Raw genomic sequence first — 15,467 nt, 5'->3', positions numbered from 1 at the left:
TTATCGGTGAAAAAAAACCAAAATATATCATACAATATGAAACAAACCACGCCTGGGCAAAATTTTAATGACCCCAGAGTAATTCTAATAATTTCAATAATTGCATACTACTCTTGTGGTGCAAAATTGATGAAATTACACAATTTCTCCAGATTAAGAATAATTTTGGGCAAAAGTCCTACTGCAGGAGCACAGGAAGAAGGATCTAAGAGAGAGTGGGGGGCTGCTTGATGCTGCTGGGCGAGTCCTGGAGCATGTACTGTTAATGTCATTTTGGACACAAGGGTGCGTTTTGCATTAAAATTATAGCAGTAAATGCTGCTTTAAGCTCTTCATGTAATGATTCCCAGTAATTTTGCAGTGATTACTAGCAATTACGCTAGTTATAATTACACTAGTTACACCGACCGCTAAATAACGAAAGATAACATGCTCTATGAAGGAAAACACATGGAATGGAGGTTAAAGAGGGGGCTTATTGGTGAAAATCTGGCAGGCAGTGGTGAGGCTCTCCTGCACTGTATCTGAATTTCTCAATTAGGGAGATGTTGAGCTGAGATTGATGTGTGTAATTCAGGAAGGAGCAATTCAATGAAGGTTGAGCGACTGCACTCCTTCCCTTTTACAATTACTCTTATGTTCCAGTTCATGTGATGAAATGCGTGCGAGCAGTAACCGTGTGACGCCTCTTCACGGCTAAGTTAGAAACAAATCTGATGGGGCACAACTCTCCCGCACCCGACTGTCGCACTGCGTTTAAGGAAATCATTCCTTCGTGAAATTTTTCTTCCATAGTTACATCATTGTAGTCTGATTATCAATATTAATCAAAAATCTTCACTCGTGCATCTTCCTTAATTACATCACTGCGGAGACAGCATGTTTGTACTTCGAATTGATTTATTCATCATTTTCAAATACCAAACGCTGCCATTCTAGGCTTTAACGGAGGCATGTGAGAACAAACATGTTTCAACAGTGTTTTGAATGACATCAGCGTGCTCCCAATGCATTTCTAATTTATTACAATTCTTCGTTAGAGGAATATCTGAAAATAAAATAAGGAAACAATTAGGGGCCAAATGTAGGTCGGTCGGTAACGGCCGAAAATCGGTATTTTCGGCCGTTACCGACCGGTATTGAAGAAATGGTATGTAGGGCCACATATTTTACAGATTCGGTAAATTTACCGATCGGTAAATTTACCGAATCTGTAAAATACCGAATCTGTATTTTTACCTATTCGGTAAATATGATATGTAGGTGGGACTCTTCTGAGTCCCACAACCCTTACCGAATCTGTATTTTACCATCAAATATATTTGATGGTAAAATACCGATTCCGGTGTGCATGCACATGTGTGCATGCACACCTGTGCCATATGACAGGCAGACCTGCCCTTAAGGCAGGTATGCCTGCCACATGGCACCCGAGCCTCTTTTGGGGGTGCCAGAGGGTGTCAAAGTGACACCCCCTGCACCCTTGTGGAATTCGGTATTTACCGATTCGGTAAATACCGATTCGGTAATGCCCATTCATTCCTATGGCCTGCAAAGCCCATAGGAATGAATGGCATTACCGGTCGGTATTTACCGAATCGGTAAATACAGATTTTTACCGATTCGGTAAAAGGAACATCTGGATGTTCCTACATGTCCCCCATTCTTATTTACCGATTCTTAATTACCGAATCGGTAAAATTCGGTAATTAAGAATCGGTAACTGAGTCCTACCTACATCTGGCCCTAAGCTAGCTGCTCGACCATTATACATATACATAAACTACTAACTTTGCCACTACCCTCAACCATACAAAACTAAAAAACCATCAGATATTGGCACTACACAGAATAGAATGGCAGCGTTTGGTATTTGAAAATGATGAATAAATGAATTCGAAGTACAAACATGCTGTCTCCGCAGTGATGTAATTAAGGAAGATGCACGAGTGAAGATTTTTGATTAATATTGATAATCAGACTACAATGATGTAACTATGGAAGAAAAATTTCACGAAGGAATGATTTCCTTAAACGCAGTGCGACAGTCGGGTGCGGGAGAGCTGTGCCCCATCAGATTTGTTTCAGGAAGGAGCGCCATATTCCTTTCGTGAGGGTGTAAGGTTGAATGTCCCTGGTGCCATTCTTACACCCTTCCTTCCATCATTTCACTCTTTCTTGTACCCTTCCTTCCACCTTCCCACAGCCTTGTACCTTTTTTTGTCCATGTAGCCTTCCACCCTTCTTTTCCTCACTCCACTCTTCCTTTCGTTCAACCTCCTACTATGTTTTTCATCAACTTTTCCACCCATCTTTTCAACCTCCGACCCTACCTTTCATACTTCCACCCTTAGTTTCATCCCACCACTCTGCCTTTCATCTCCTGCCTTTCATCCTACTACTCTGCCTTTCATCCTCCTACTCTCCTTTCGTTCCCTCGCTCTCCCTGTCATTCTCCCACCTTCCTATCATCCTCCCGCTCTGCCTTTCATCCTACTACTCTGCCTTCATCCTAAAACTTTACCTTCATCCTAAAACTCTTCCTTTCATCCTCCTACTCTGCCTTTCGTTCTTATTCTCTTCCTTTCATCCTCCCACCCTGCCTTCCTTCAAAAACTATTTACTTCTGATCCATCCACAACGCTACTTAACTTTGCTTGAAAAATTAAATCTACTCATCAGAAGCAAGTCCAGCTCATCAGATGCACTTTCTGTGTCTCCAGTGATTTTTTCCAATCGGGTCTTTCGGTGCCTCGAGGACTCTTGTTGTTGTTTGAGCAGCCAAACCCTTGAAGGTGCGCCTGTGTCCAATCACAAATGCACACTCTTACAAGAAAGAAAACAGAGTGAAAGATTTTCAAACAAGAATATATCACGGTGCAGGATATGGCACAAACCAAGTTTGCCACACTTAAAAGCTGCTTATTATTATCTTGGCTATGGCACCTAAGAGGCGATCCCAGGGCATCCTCTCCAGGGTAGACACACCTTGTGACCTGTGCAGAAAGAGGTGTCACCCTTCGGACTGAAATCTGATTGGAGGATGCTCAGCCTCTTATGGGTATTTAAAGGACTGGGTCTGGAGTCAACAAAGCATCTCCCAGAAGGAAGAAACATTGACCTTTGGTGACCTGAGCACCACTCCAGAACCCAAGGATGGACAGCAGAGGATGGGCCCTGGTCGCAGTGTGTCTGCTGAGCACCTGCTGGAGCTTACCTGTACAGGTGAGACCCTTTTAACAATGGTATATAGAGCCGAGTGCAGGTACAGGTGAGAGCTGCGGTAACAGTGTTATATATGCTTTTGTGCAGTTGTAAACTCTGAGGTGTGCAACGCTATAAGTACACCTGTGCAGGTGAGGGCTGCAGTAACATTGTTATATATGGTTCTGTGTAAGTGTAGACATCACTGTAAGTACACCTGTGCAGATGAGAGGTGCAGTAACAGTGTTAGGTAGACCTATGTACACATAAAGCCTCTCTGATGTACCGCACCTGACTGGGAGGGAATCTGCGGTGCCATGAACCACAGTAACCATAATATATACGTCTGCATTGCACCTGCACAGGAGAGTATATGGGTGACAGTGTCTCACAGCCATGTGCTCTTGTAACGCCCCTCAGGTGTGCTTCACTGTAACTGCACCTGTACAGAAGAGTATATCAGTGACAGTATTGCACAGTCCTTTCCACATGTGACACCTCGCAGGTGTGTTTCATAGAGAGTGCACCTGTACAGGAGAATATATAAGTGACAGCATCACATAGCCGGTGTACATGTAACTCCTCTCAGGTGTGCTCCACTGAGCCAGCGGCCCATAGGAATGAATGGGAATGCCTTCACAAATTGCGATTGCCAAATTGGTTATCGCAAATTGCGAATGAAATTCCAAGGGTGCCAGGGGACAAAAGGCCCCCCTGATGCACCCCTTCCCCCCAAAATGGTAAGTGTGCACATGTGACACACACATATGCCCTAAGGGCATGATTGTGCACCACATGTCACTTTGAAAAATGCACTTTTGTGGATTTTTCATAGAAAGCGCAAATTATCATCAACTTGAAGTTGATGGTAATTAGCGTTTCCTAAATGCACAGTTTGAATTTAGGAAAGGCTTGTTACATCGCTTTGAGGGAATCGCAAATTGTGATTCCCAAAATGCATTTGCAAATTAGGCAATCGCCAAAAATTGCTATTACCTAATTTGCGAATGGAAATGGGTTCATGCATCAGAAAAGGCCTTTATCCATTCGCAAATGGGCCAATTCTGCAAATCGGCCCGTTTGCGACCGGAAAAAAGGTTGATGCATGTGGCCCAATGAGGAGTCTGCACCCATCAGAATTAGTGCGCCCATCAGATGGTTCTAGTTGAGGTACCTCGGACCACTCCATAGAGTTTTCTGTTACATTATACAGAACTTTCTCCGAAACGTTCCTTCAGCAGTTGTCACCATCCAAATAGGTGCATGAACCACAGGCTTCACCCTTGACATCTGTGCAACCCTGAGTGCTTGAAACAAGGGGTCAAAAAATGCCAGGAGACACAGGGTTTTACCACAATATGAGCGTTCAACCACTTCCGTGCTGATGACGGAACCGCTGTTCATCAGCCGCGGTAGCGCTGTGCTGATGACGGAGCGGTTCCGTCATGGCCCGCCCGAACCGCCTGCGCGGCGCTGATTTTGCGCATGCGCGGCGAGTTCTATTGAGCGGGCGGGGCCATGACGGAACCGCTCCTTCATGAGCACAGCTCAACCGAGGCTGTTGACGGAGCGGTTCCGTCACCAGCATGGGCGCACCGCGCGGACCCCGCCCCCTCAGCGCTACGGCGGAATAGCCGCCACAGCGAAGGTGTTAAATATCGACCCGCAGCAATATTGCCAGCAAGATATCAGCTGCACAGTATCGACAAGGAAAGTCGACAAGGAGGCAGTGGAACAGTAAATCTGCACTCCCCAATATACTCTTACCTTGATGATACTGTGCAAGGGGGTGTCCTGCAGCCCACACCTTTAAAAACCTTCCTATTTTCCCAGGCGTTCTCCTGTTAAATCTCAGCGGCCCCTTCTGTGATTTGTGGCCTAGTCCCCAGCGCCAGGAAGCCGCTTGGCCACAGTGCGCTTTATCAAATATTTTTTTCATTTTCATTCATTCACCGTTGCAGGTCGAGATTTGTTGTTTCGATGCTTTGACATACAGCCCAACCTACATCTTATGTCATGACTTTAGTGTTCCCTAAGGTTCTAAAATCCTAATACTTACATTAAGTGATTAAAATGCAATTTTTCTCTTTTGCAGAATGTCCATGAACCGGAGAAAAGTCGTAAGTACTTTTTAAATCAGGATATCTTTAAATTTGAGCATAGCTCCTGTACATAACGAAGCGCTGTACCCAGGGCGCGGCTGCATGGCGTACTATATACTAAATGCGGTTAAACCGCTTTTTGTGGATCTAAAAAGGGATACAGAGTATGATGTGCATGTGTGCCTGGTGCATGAACAAAATGCTGCCATGAGTCCCAAGGTGTGAGGATGAAAGGAGGAGTATTCACACCACCGACTGCAAATGCAAAAAGAAGTTGCCAAGATAGGAAAATGAGAATGAGAGAAACACCGACAGTGGACCAGAAACCTTAAAACCATCGGCTGGTTGCCTCAAATGGAGCAGTTTATTTATCGAACCGCTCCGTTGTGTCTTTGCAACAGGTATTTGTGAAAGGATTTAGAAATTCGCGCATTTTAAGAGCATCTGACCCATAAGGACGATGGACCTGCACATTTATCCTTGTTTGCCACATATATCCTGGCACCTGCAGGGCTCTGCGCAATCCACGCCCTCCCACACAATATGCATCAACATCTTTGAGAGTTGGCAGAAATACACTGGGGCAGATTTACATGCCCCATTTTTGCGTCACTTTTCCCATGTTAAAAGTGGCACAAAAGTGGCACAAGGGACTTGCAAATCTGCCCCACAGTTTGAGTAAAGAAGACGCAGATGCACATTTGGATCCGGGGAAATATTTTATCTTTTATGATTGATTTCTGAATCCGCCTATTCCTGTGCACGAGCAGCTGATGTGAAGCTTGAATGTGTCTTCTCTTTCAGACACCCGGGATTTAGAGAAGCCCCTGAGACCAGACGTCTTCGAGATCATCACCAAAGCGAACAAAGGTAAGAGGAAACCTCTGGCTTCTGGGCGCTAGACATTGTTACACCTGACCCTGAGCCCAGACGTCTTCCAGATCATTACCACCGAAAACCAAGGTAAGAGAAAACCTCTGGCTTCTGGGCGCTAAACTTTGCTACAAGATAGCTGTGATATTGATCCCAAGCGCCTTTGAGATCAAAATCGTACCAAGACAGGAGCAAACCTCTTGGCCTCTGGGCGCTAGACTCTGTTAAACAATAGTGAGCTGTGACCCTGTCCCAGACATATTCGAGATCGTCAACAAACAGGACCAAAGTAAGAGAAAACGTCATGCCTCTTGGCGCTATACTCTGTTACAAGATAGTCAGCTGTGATTCTGAGCCAAGGTGTCTTCACCAACATCACCTACTGCCTTTAGCCCTGAGGACTACTCAGGACCCAATGCTTTTTAAAAAAAAACTCAAGACCTTGCTGTTTTAACCTGATACACGTTCATTCTCTCTTCAGGAGCTAGCGCCGGGACACTTTGAGTAGCTGTGCGCTTTACAAGCTTAATAAACATAAACATAAACATCAACAAAGACAACCAAGTTGGTGGACACGGCCCTTTCTGCAGGGTCACCCCAGATTTGTGCCTTCCTTTGCCGTCCTTTTGTGATCTCGCTCTTGTTGGCTTTTAGGACTCTGTGCACTCTTTCCCTGCTGACCAGTGGTAAAGTGATTCTACTCTCTCCCTAACACATGGTAACATTGGCCTACACCTATTTGGCACGTTTCATATTTGTAAGTCCCTAGAATCTGGACATAGGTGGACCCAGGGAGTGTACATTAAGCTCTACTATTGGACAGCAGCATTCCTTTGGCTACCTACTAAAGTAGGCTTTTAAACATGTCTCAGGCCTGCCACTGCAGATGTAGTGTAGATTGAAACAGCCATCTTGACCTGGCTCAATACATAACCATTGGCTCATATTTACAAATATAGTATATCTGGGAACAGAAACCATCCATTTAAAAACATATGGAGGAATGAAATAACACACTTAAAAAGATATGCGTTCTGAGACATAAAGTCTTCGCCAAACACATTTCAAATTCATAGAATAGAAACATCTGGTAACAATATACAGATATGTATCATGTCATCCTCACAGAACTACTATTATTAATCAAATCATATGATTGGCCCACACGAATATATACTCTGAAGCATTGTGCCCTAAGATGTTGGACATGCAGTGCCATATAAGTTATCTAAACATACAGTATACCTTTTGGATGAACCTAATGGTGTCGGCTAATGGCCGTAACAGCAGGTCGCGGGGTAGGTTTCCTACCATACGGATCATCACCTACTGCCCCTAGGTACGCCAGTGTGTGCCCGTCCTAGCCATACCAACAGGTACATCCAGAACATATACTGTATATAAATTATATGACACTACAAGTCCAATATCTTAGGGCACAGTACCACACAGACACACACTTTCACTGTCCCTATATGAGTAGACAAGGATCTCCTGATCCTGATGAAATGCCAAGATCCCTCAGACTATGAAAGGCATGAAACATTATCAACCATCTCACTTCACATACACTATTTTGAGCTTGGGAGGCCCAGACTAAACTTCTTTAGCTACGACTCTTTAGTTTCCTGTTTAAACCATAGCATAAGGACCGGGCTAATAAAGAACCCTGTGGGACTCCTGTAGCTATTTTTATCTTGCACACACCGCTTTTCTCCACCTCTACTCATACCTCTTCTAACCACATGTCCTCCACCCCTACCATCTCACATCGGCAAAAAGAAAATTCCTCCATCAAAGAGCACCCTTACGGGGCCCGTTGGGCATTGCAGCGCCGGCCCATCAAGCAGCTGCCCATTGATGAAGCATGACACCCCTTGGGGTGTGTGAGGGCCCTTGCTCCTCAAGGAGTAACTCCCTATTTGTCCTTCTTATCTTGATACCTGGACTCCCCTCCTCCACCACATTAGGATCTGCATACCCTTGTTCTTTCAATAGACACTGACTACTATCTCTGTGTTTTATTGTTGTAGGCAGCTCTAAGCTGGTGCATGAGGGGGATATTGCTGTACAACCAGGCCGCAGTGCCAGGATATGTCCAGGCAACAGCTGCTTCTGGCCTAAATCCAGTGACGGGACCGTCCCTGTGCCCTACACGCTCAGCTCCAATTTCAGTGAGTTCACTTTTACAGCAAGGCTCAACTTTGTCTTTCATAAATACCTTTCAATTTGCTTCAGCTAATATCATCCTCTCCTTTCCTCTGTTGTTCCTCAGATGCCGAAGATGTGGCTGCCATCACTGATGCAATAAGAGAGTATGCAACAGTGACCTGCATCCGCTTTGTGCCACGCACGGCGGAACCAGATTACCTCCAGATCCTGCCTGCGGATGGGTAAGAGAATAGGACACCCTATGGAAGGACCCCATATTCAGCATCAGGTACTGTTCCATCAGAGAGACTCATTACCTCCAAGTCCTACCTGTGGATGGGTATGAGTACAGGGAACACTAAGGACTGATACTGCATTCAGCATCGCACAAGATATGGCTCCATCAGACAGACTCATTACCTCCAGACCCTGTCTGCGGATAGAGAAGAGCACAGGACACTCTAAGGATTTATCCTACATTTAGCATCACACCAGATAGAGCTCTATCAGATAGACTCATTACCTCCAGACCCTGCCTGTGGATGGGTAAGAGCATAGGACACTCTAAGGACTGACCCTACATTCAGCATCATACTAGGTATGGCTTCCTCAGATAGAGTCATTACCTCCAGACCCTGCCTGTGGATGGGTAAGAGCAAAGGGCACCCTAAGGACCCGATCCAACATTCAACATCACACCAGCTACAGCTCCATCAGATAGACTCATTACCTCCAGATCCAACCTGTGGATGGGTAAGAGGAAATGGCACCCTGAGGACTGATGCTACAGTCAGCATCACACCAGATATGAGTCAATCACATAGACTCTGTGTAATCTTTCCTGATTGTAACAGGACAAGTCAAATTAACGTGCATGATTCCTAGCTCACATAGGACTGAAGGTAGAAAATCTTAGGCACATTTATGAAAATAGTGGCGCAGGGCAGCGCAGCAAGTCACTTTGGCTGCGTTGCCCTGTGTCACTGGGAAGGGCAGGAATGTTTCGTATTTTAGCAATACAGCACATTCATGTCCTTTCCCCCTGTGCTGGTGCAGTTGCAGCAGCCTAGCACCAACGCAGGAACCCTTGCACCATGGTACAAGGTGTGCCTGTGTTGTAAGGAGGATTGTTTTTTGCAGGAAGGGCACCAAGATCAGCAATTGCTCAAAAGGCACCATCCCCATCAAGAGCAATAGCAGAAGAACTCAGAACAGCGAAACAAGAGAGCAGACATTTGGAGAGGAAATAGTGCACCAGCATGGGCACTTCCGAGAGGGCAGCCTTTAAGACCTCCCTCAACCTTTACCACCGCCTGTTGAAAGCAACAAAGAAGACAGCCCTAGTGGATGCATCAAAACCAGTGCCAACAACACCAAAAAAAATGTCAACCTTGTTAAGGAATTATCCAACCCAGCTACTAGCGAAAACATTACCACATCCACAGAGGAGCTATGCGTTAACCTGGCCCACTTCTTCCACGACAAGATCACAGCCATATACACAAACTTTGAAACCACTCCTAAGGACTTCCTCAACAGATATGCCACTACCGTAACTGACACGAATGACACATTGACCACCTGGAAAATCCTCTCCACCCAGGACACCACCTCTACCATGAAATCCATCCACTCAGGAGCCCCCACCACAGACCCATGCCCGCACCACATCTTCAACCTCGGAAATCAAAGGATTGGGCCTTAACTCGCCACCCTACTCAATACCTTTATCACCATCGTAACATTTCTCAATACCTGGAAACATGCTGAAGTCAGAACACTATTAAAAAAAAACCCTGCCAACCCCAGGTAAGTCAACAACTACTGGCCTATCTGAGGGCTTCCATTCCCAGAAAAGTTAATGGAAAAGATGATCAATAATCAACTCATGACACACCTGGAGCAGAACCAGCTACTCAACACCTTCCACTACAGCTTCTGCAGCAATATCAGCACAGAAACAGCACTGATTGCAACCACGGACAATATCCAAACATTCCTCAACCAAGGAGAAACAGTAGCTTTGATCCTCCTTGACCTCTCACCAGCCTTTGATACTGTATCCGAAGACACACTGATCAAAAGGCTCCACCATACCTAAGGGGGCATGCTCAGATGGATTACCCCCTTCCTCACCGGACAAACCCAGAGGATCCACCCCCTACCTTTCACCTCTGAACCCAAGAAGATCCCCTGGGGTATCCCCAAGGGCTCATCCTCCAGCTCCACACTCTTCAACGCATATATGACCCAGCTGCCCAACATCGTCAGATCCCACTGTCTTAACATAATTTCCTATGCGGAACACACCCAACTCGTCCTCTCACTCACCCACCAGCAGAACTAACTTCCACTAATCCATAACAAACGTCGCCGACTGAATGAAGAACTACTGCCTGCAGCTGAACACAGACAAGAATGAAGAACTGATCTTTATCATCAGCAGCAACACATGGAGGGACTCCTGGTGGGCATCAGAGCTAGGACCTGCACCACTATCTCCAACCAGGCCAGAAACCTTGGAACCATAATTGATAAAAAGTTCACCATGAAATCACAGTTCAACGCTGTCTCCTCTGCCTGCTTCCTCACTCACTGCTACATTAGATCTTCAAGTGGATACCCCAACACACGAGATGCACAATTACACATGCCCCATCACCATCCCACTGTACTACAGCAATGCCCTCTAGGTAGAAATCACAGCACACCTCCTACAGAGACTACAGACTATACAGAGCGCCCCAGTCTAACTCATCCTCATCCTTCCCCGATGAACCCACATCACACCCCACCTCAGGCAACTCCACTGGCTCCTTATACAGAAGAGTTGCCAATTCAAGCTGTTGACCCACTCACACAAGACTCTACACACCCAAGGACCCAAGGACCCACCTACGTTAACCATTGCCTGAACTTCCATCAACCATCGAGAAGACTACACTCCACCTCCTTTACACTTGCCCATATTCCCCGCATCTACCAAAGAAGAAGTGGAGGACGCTCCTTTTCCCACATTGCAGAAAATACCTGATACAGCCTCCCCAGGCATCTCCGGACCATCACCTCACTTCTGGAATTCCAAATGGCCCTCAAGTCCTGGCTCTTCAAATAAGCCTCCAGACCTGCAAGCGCTAGGTTACCCTATTGGGTGATTAGCTGCGCTTTATAAATCATGATTGCTTGATTGATCTATATCATTCTAGGTCAATATAAAAAAAACTTGTTAACATAATAAAACACCCTAAATGAGTAATGACCTCATGTGGTTTGAAAATTCTCAGTTAAAGATCACCCATGGGCTGCTGACAATCACTGAGAGACCCTCCATGGTTTTTGGTGTCTCAGTGAATAACCATCCATGTTCTGTGAGCTCTCACTGAATAATCCCTGTGGGTTGTGTGCTCTACGTGAATGACCCTCCATGGGTTCAGGACTGTCCGTGATGACCCTCTTTGTGTTGTAGAATCACAGTGAAAGGCCTTCATAGGTTGAGGATTTAAACTGATAGACCTTTGATGGGCTGTGGATTCTCAATGAGAGATGGTCCTGCATGAGGTGCAAGCACTTATCAAAGGGCTATCCATTCTCTTTGGAGTCTTAGTTATAAATCCACTACTGAGATATGACCCTCAATGACTGGAATCTCTCAGTAGAAGATGCCCCTCAATGGGTAGTAAATTTTAGTTAAAGACATTTCATGGGCAGTGGACTGTCAGTGGAAGGCTTTCCAGGTGTTGTGGACTCAGTGATGGAACTTCCATGGGTTTGCACCTTTCAGTGAAAGTGTACAGTAGGGGTCTGTGGATTCTGTGTGATCAACCCAATGTTCTATGCATTTCTACTAACCATTTTAAGCTCTAAATGCTGAGCCTCCGTTGGACTATAAAAAGCTTAGAGGTGCTCAATTTTGGATTCTGTATGCTTTGTTCATTCCCTATTGGTTCTGATGGCTGGATCCTTCATACTTTGTTCATTCCCTAGTGTTGTGATTAAGGGCGAGAGAGAGAACTCCGCTCCACCAGTGGAGTGTGCAGCGATTTGCCTACTCCGCGCTTCGCTGAGAACACTGAGTATAGGGAAAAACTCTGACTCCACAGTGGAGCGGAGTAAGCCAGCCCCCTACTAAATTTGCTCCCCGCCTCCACCCCTCTAATAATCAATTTGTTCCAATGGGACCTCATTCAGTTTGTTTATTTGTTTCGAAGGTTAAAAACCATCATGAAAATACATAATAATTATAGTACATGATCTCAAGTGCAAACATTCTGAACAACGTGTCATTATTTAAAAGGAAAAGGGACATCACGTTAAAAATAAAAAAAATAAAACTTTTTTTTTTTTTTGTAAGTAATAGGACCAAAGTGCCGATGAGGTACAAAACCCTGCATAACAAGATAGATACCTCCCTTACCCCCCCCTTTCAACATCCCCTTGTATTTCTCAGTTTAAAAGCAATTTTTAGAAAACTTGTAGTGGCGCACCCGGTTAAGGTTTTCCGCCCAGTTCTTTGTGTGCCCTTTCTACTGAGAACTAATTGGGGAGATTTCGAGGTTTTAGAATAGATATTTTAAGATCATGTCTTCCACAAAAAGTTCTGTTGCTGGTCCCTATGCTCTTTCAGGGACACCTAGAATCCAGACATTGATCCATCTAGACCTGCCTTTGTAGTCGTCCGGTTGGGCTACGAGCAGTTTACTGGTGGCCTGCAATTCATTAACTTGTTTTTTAAGTGCTGAGGTATCTGCCACAAGCGTGTGTATTGTGTCGATAACTTCTTTGATCCTGGTGTCCATTTTCCGCAGATCCGCTTTTAAGAGGGAGACCTCCATTGATACTGAGCCCATGCGCAATTCAATGGAGGCCATTTTCCTTGGCTGCCGGCTACGCCCCATGAGGTTTAGTTCTTATACCCAGTAGCGCCTTTGAAGGGGGGATACTTCAAAGAGATGTCTTTGAAGTGGGCAGATGCCCTTTCCTCCTTCCCTGGTACCTGACTCACAACAGGGGGGTATGAAGTCATTTATGTGAGGACAAGACACAGCCTATTCAAGTGTAATTGAGGCTGTGCCCAGTTCATCCCTCTCATCCCGTAAGGATGGCCAATCATGTCACACCTGATTTCCCATCATGTGTGGCTGTCCGGGTGGAATACACAAAGCTCGGCTGTCGCCCACCCCAAACATGTGATCTGAGACAGGCTGCAGGGCCCAAATGGCTAAGGCAAGAATATTCCTACTTTCTAGCAGTGTCATTTTCAGGATTGTAAAATCCGATTTCACCATGAATTAGCATTTTTAATTAGGATTCCAGAGACAGCAAACCAGGTATGTCTTCGCTTATGGAATGGAATAAGGTCATCCCACTGTTATAATATGGAAGATATAGGCCTTGCAGTAGAAATGTAAGAATTTTTCGCTACGAGGACATGTAAAATTTAAAAGTACATGTCCTGCTTTTAAATACTTTGTACCCTGCCCTTTGGGCTGCCCGGGCCTACCATAGGGGTGACTAAAAGGTATTAAAAAGGAAGATGTGGTCTGGCAAGAGGTTTAACTTCAATCAATTATCAAGGAGAGAGAGAGGACTGGGTAGCCAATCTGTATCCCCAAAGTATTTATATGTAATCAAGAGAGGACTGGTCTAACGATGTTCAGTATAGCCCTCAGAACTGTATGTTGAAGGGAATAGAATATGTTTCTTCATGAAGCCCTCACCCACCAACCTAGTTGGTGGCATGCTTCATCATCGGGCCCACCCAGTGACACCGAATGTGTCCCGGGTGTGCTTCAATGCCTGTGTTACAGTGGAGCTGGCATGTTACTGAGTGTGCATTGGTAGTAAAGTGATACGTGTACAGGTTAAAAGCTATCCAGTGGTCCTAGTACGCACAAGGGCTGTCTTTAATATCCGGGCCTCCGGTAGCATTAAAATCAAGGAAATGGATGTAGGTGGAGTGGCGATTATGAACTCCTGCATCCAGTGGTAGGTCTACATGTTGCAGCCAGGGGTTTTATTAAGCTGGCTTTCCTCAGGACCAAAATACTGTGAAGTTGAAGACTCCACTAATAGTGGGTGTGTGGTCTAAAATGTGTTGCACATGCTAATGTGCCAAATGTGTGGGAGGGGGATTCCCTCTCCTAGCATAACCGTACAAACAACATAGAGGACACTCATAACATACAGGATAGAGTCTTAGCATGATTGCTGTATAAACAAAAACAAGATAGCACAATTGCCAGTAGAGATGTGCATATAAGGTGGATAATATGCGATCAAGTGTGTAGCCGTATTGGTGGTACGGACAAGTGATTTTACCGACATATGCGCTGACACGTGTGGTGAGCTATATCGTTTGACCACACACGCACACAATGAAGAAGTGGACACTATAGAGTGTATCCTTACGCTAGCGTTTCGTAGCGAATGCCCCTATAGAGTAATCCGGCAGAGGTATAGACCCTGTAAGAAAAAAAAGTAGTGGCCCGTGGGACTTGTAAAGCCTGTCGCTAGAAAGTTTTACCTGGTAGTTGCGCTGGTTGATCTGGCATTTTACTCACGGTATTGGCAGCTTCAGACTTGTTTATAGGGCTACTTAAGTGGGTGGCTCAATCAGTGAGGCAGACCCACCAGTGGCATTTAATTTACAGGTCTTGACCACATTTAGTACATGTTACTGGAGATTTATAAGTCAATTAAATATGCCAACTGACTATATACCAATGTTACATGACTTAGGTAAAGACCATAACCACTTTAGCCCTAGTTAGCAGTGGTAAAGTGCGCAGAATACTTTGGGCAGCAAAAACGAAGTCAGTCAAAGCAGGTGGTTGGAAGGCAAAAAGTTAGGGGATGCTAGGTCTAACACTAAGTTACTCCTGTTATACATATGACTGCTTAAGAGCAGCAAGGGTGAGTAGCTGAGAATTGCTCCAGGAGGTGGTTGAGGGTTTGGAACTCACAGTGCGATGAAATATGATTAACTAAAATTCCTGGAAAGGCTATTTTTTTTTTTTTTTAAAACCTTTATTGTCAAATTAGTCAAAGACAATCATGGGCCCACAACTGCCATGGCCGGCCGCTAGACAAATTGAAAACATAGCAATAAATCATTACTCGATTCAACTTTCGTATCTC

General features: G+C 45.1%; 1 protein-coding gene across 1 annotated transcript in view; it reads left to right on the top strand.

The window, feature by feature from the left end:
- Positions 1 to 3,141: 3,141 nt before the first annotated feature.
- Positions 3,142 to 15,467, top strand: part of LOC144826063 (embryonic protein UVS.2-like) — a 68,076-nt gene continuing 55,750 nt past the window's right edge. The window contains exons 1-5 of the mRNA XM_078684372.1: positions 3,142 to 3,225; positions 5,300 to 5,324; positions 6,111 to 6,176; positions 8,213 to 8,353; positions 8,455 to 8,572. Of these exons, the coding sequence (XP_078540498.1) occupies positions 3,157 to 3,225; positions 5,300 to 5,324; positions 6,111 to 6,176; positions 8,213 to 8,353; positions 8,455 to 8,572 (419 nt within the window). The 5' untranslated portion in view covers positions 3,142 to 3,156. The remainder of the gene's footprint in view (positions 3,226 to 5,299; positions 5,325 to 6,110; positions 6,177 to 8,212; positions 8,354 to 8,454; positions 8,573 to 15,467) is intronic.

The sequence above is a fragment of the Lissotriton helveticus genome, chromosome 3_2 (assembly GCF_964261635.1).
Source record: "Lissotriton helveticus chromosome 3_2, aLisHel1.1, whole genome shotgun sequence".
NCBI classification, from domain to species: domain Eukaryota; kingdom Metazoa; phylum Chordata; class Amphibia; order Caudata; family Salamandridae; genus Lissotriton; species Lissotriton helveticus.
This window is presented reverse-complemented; position numbering and strand designations above follow the sequence as displayed.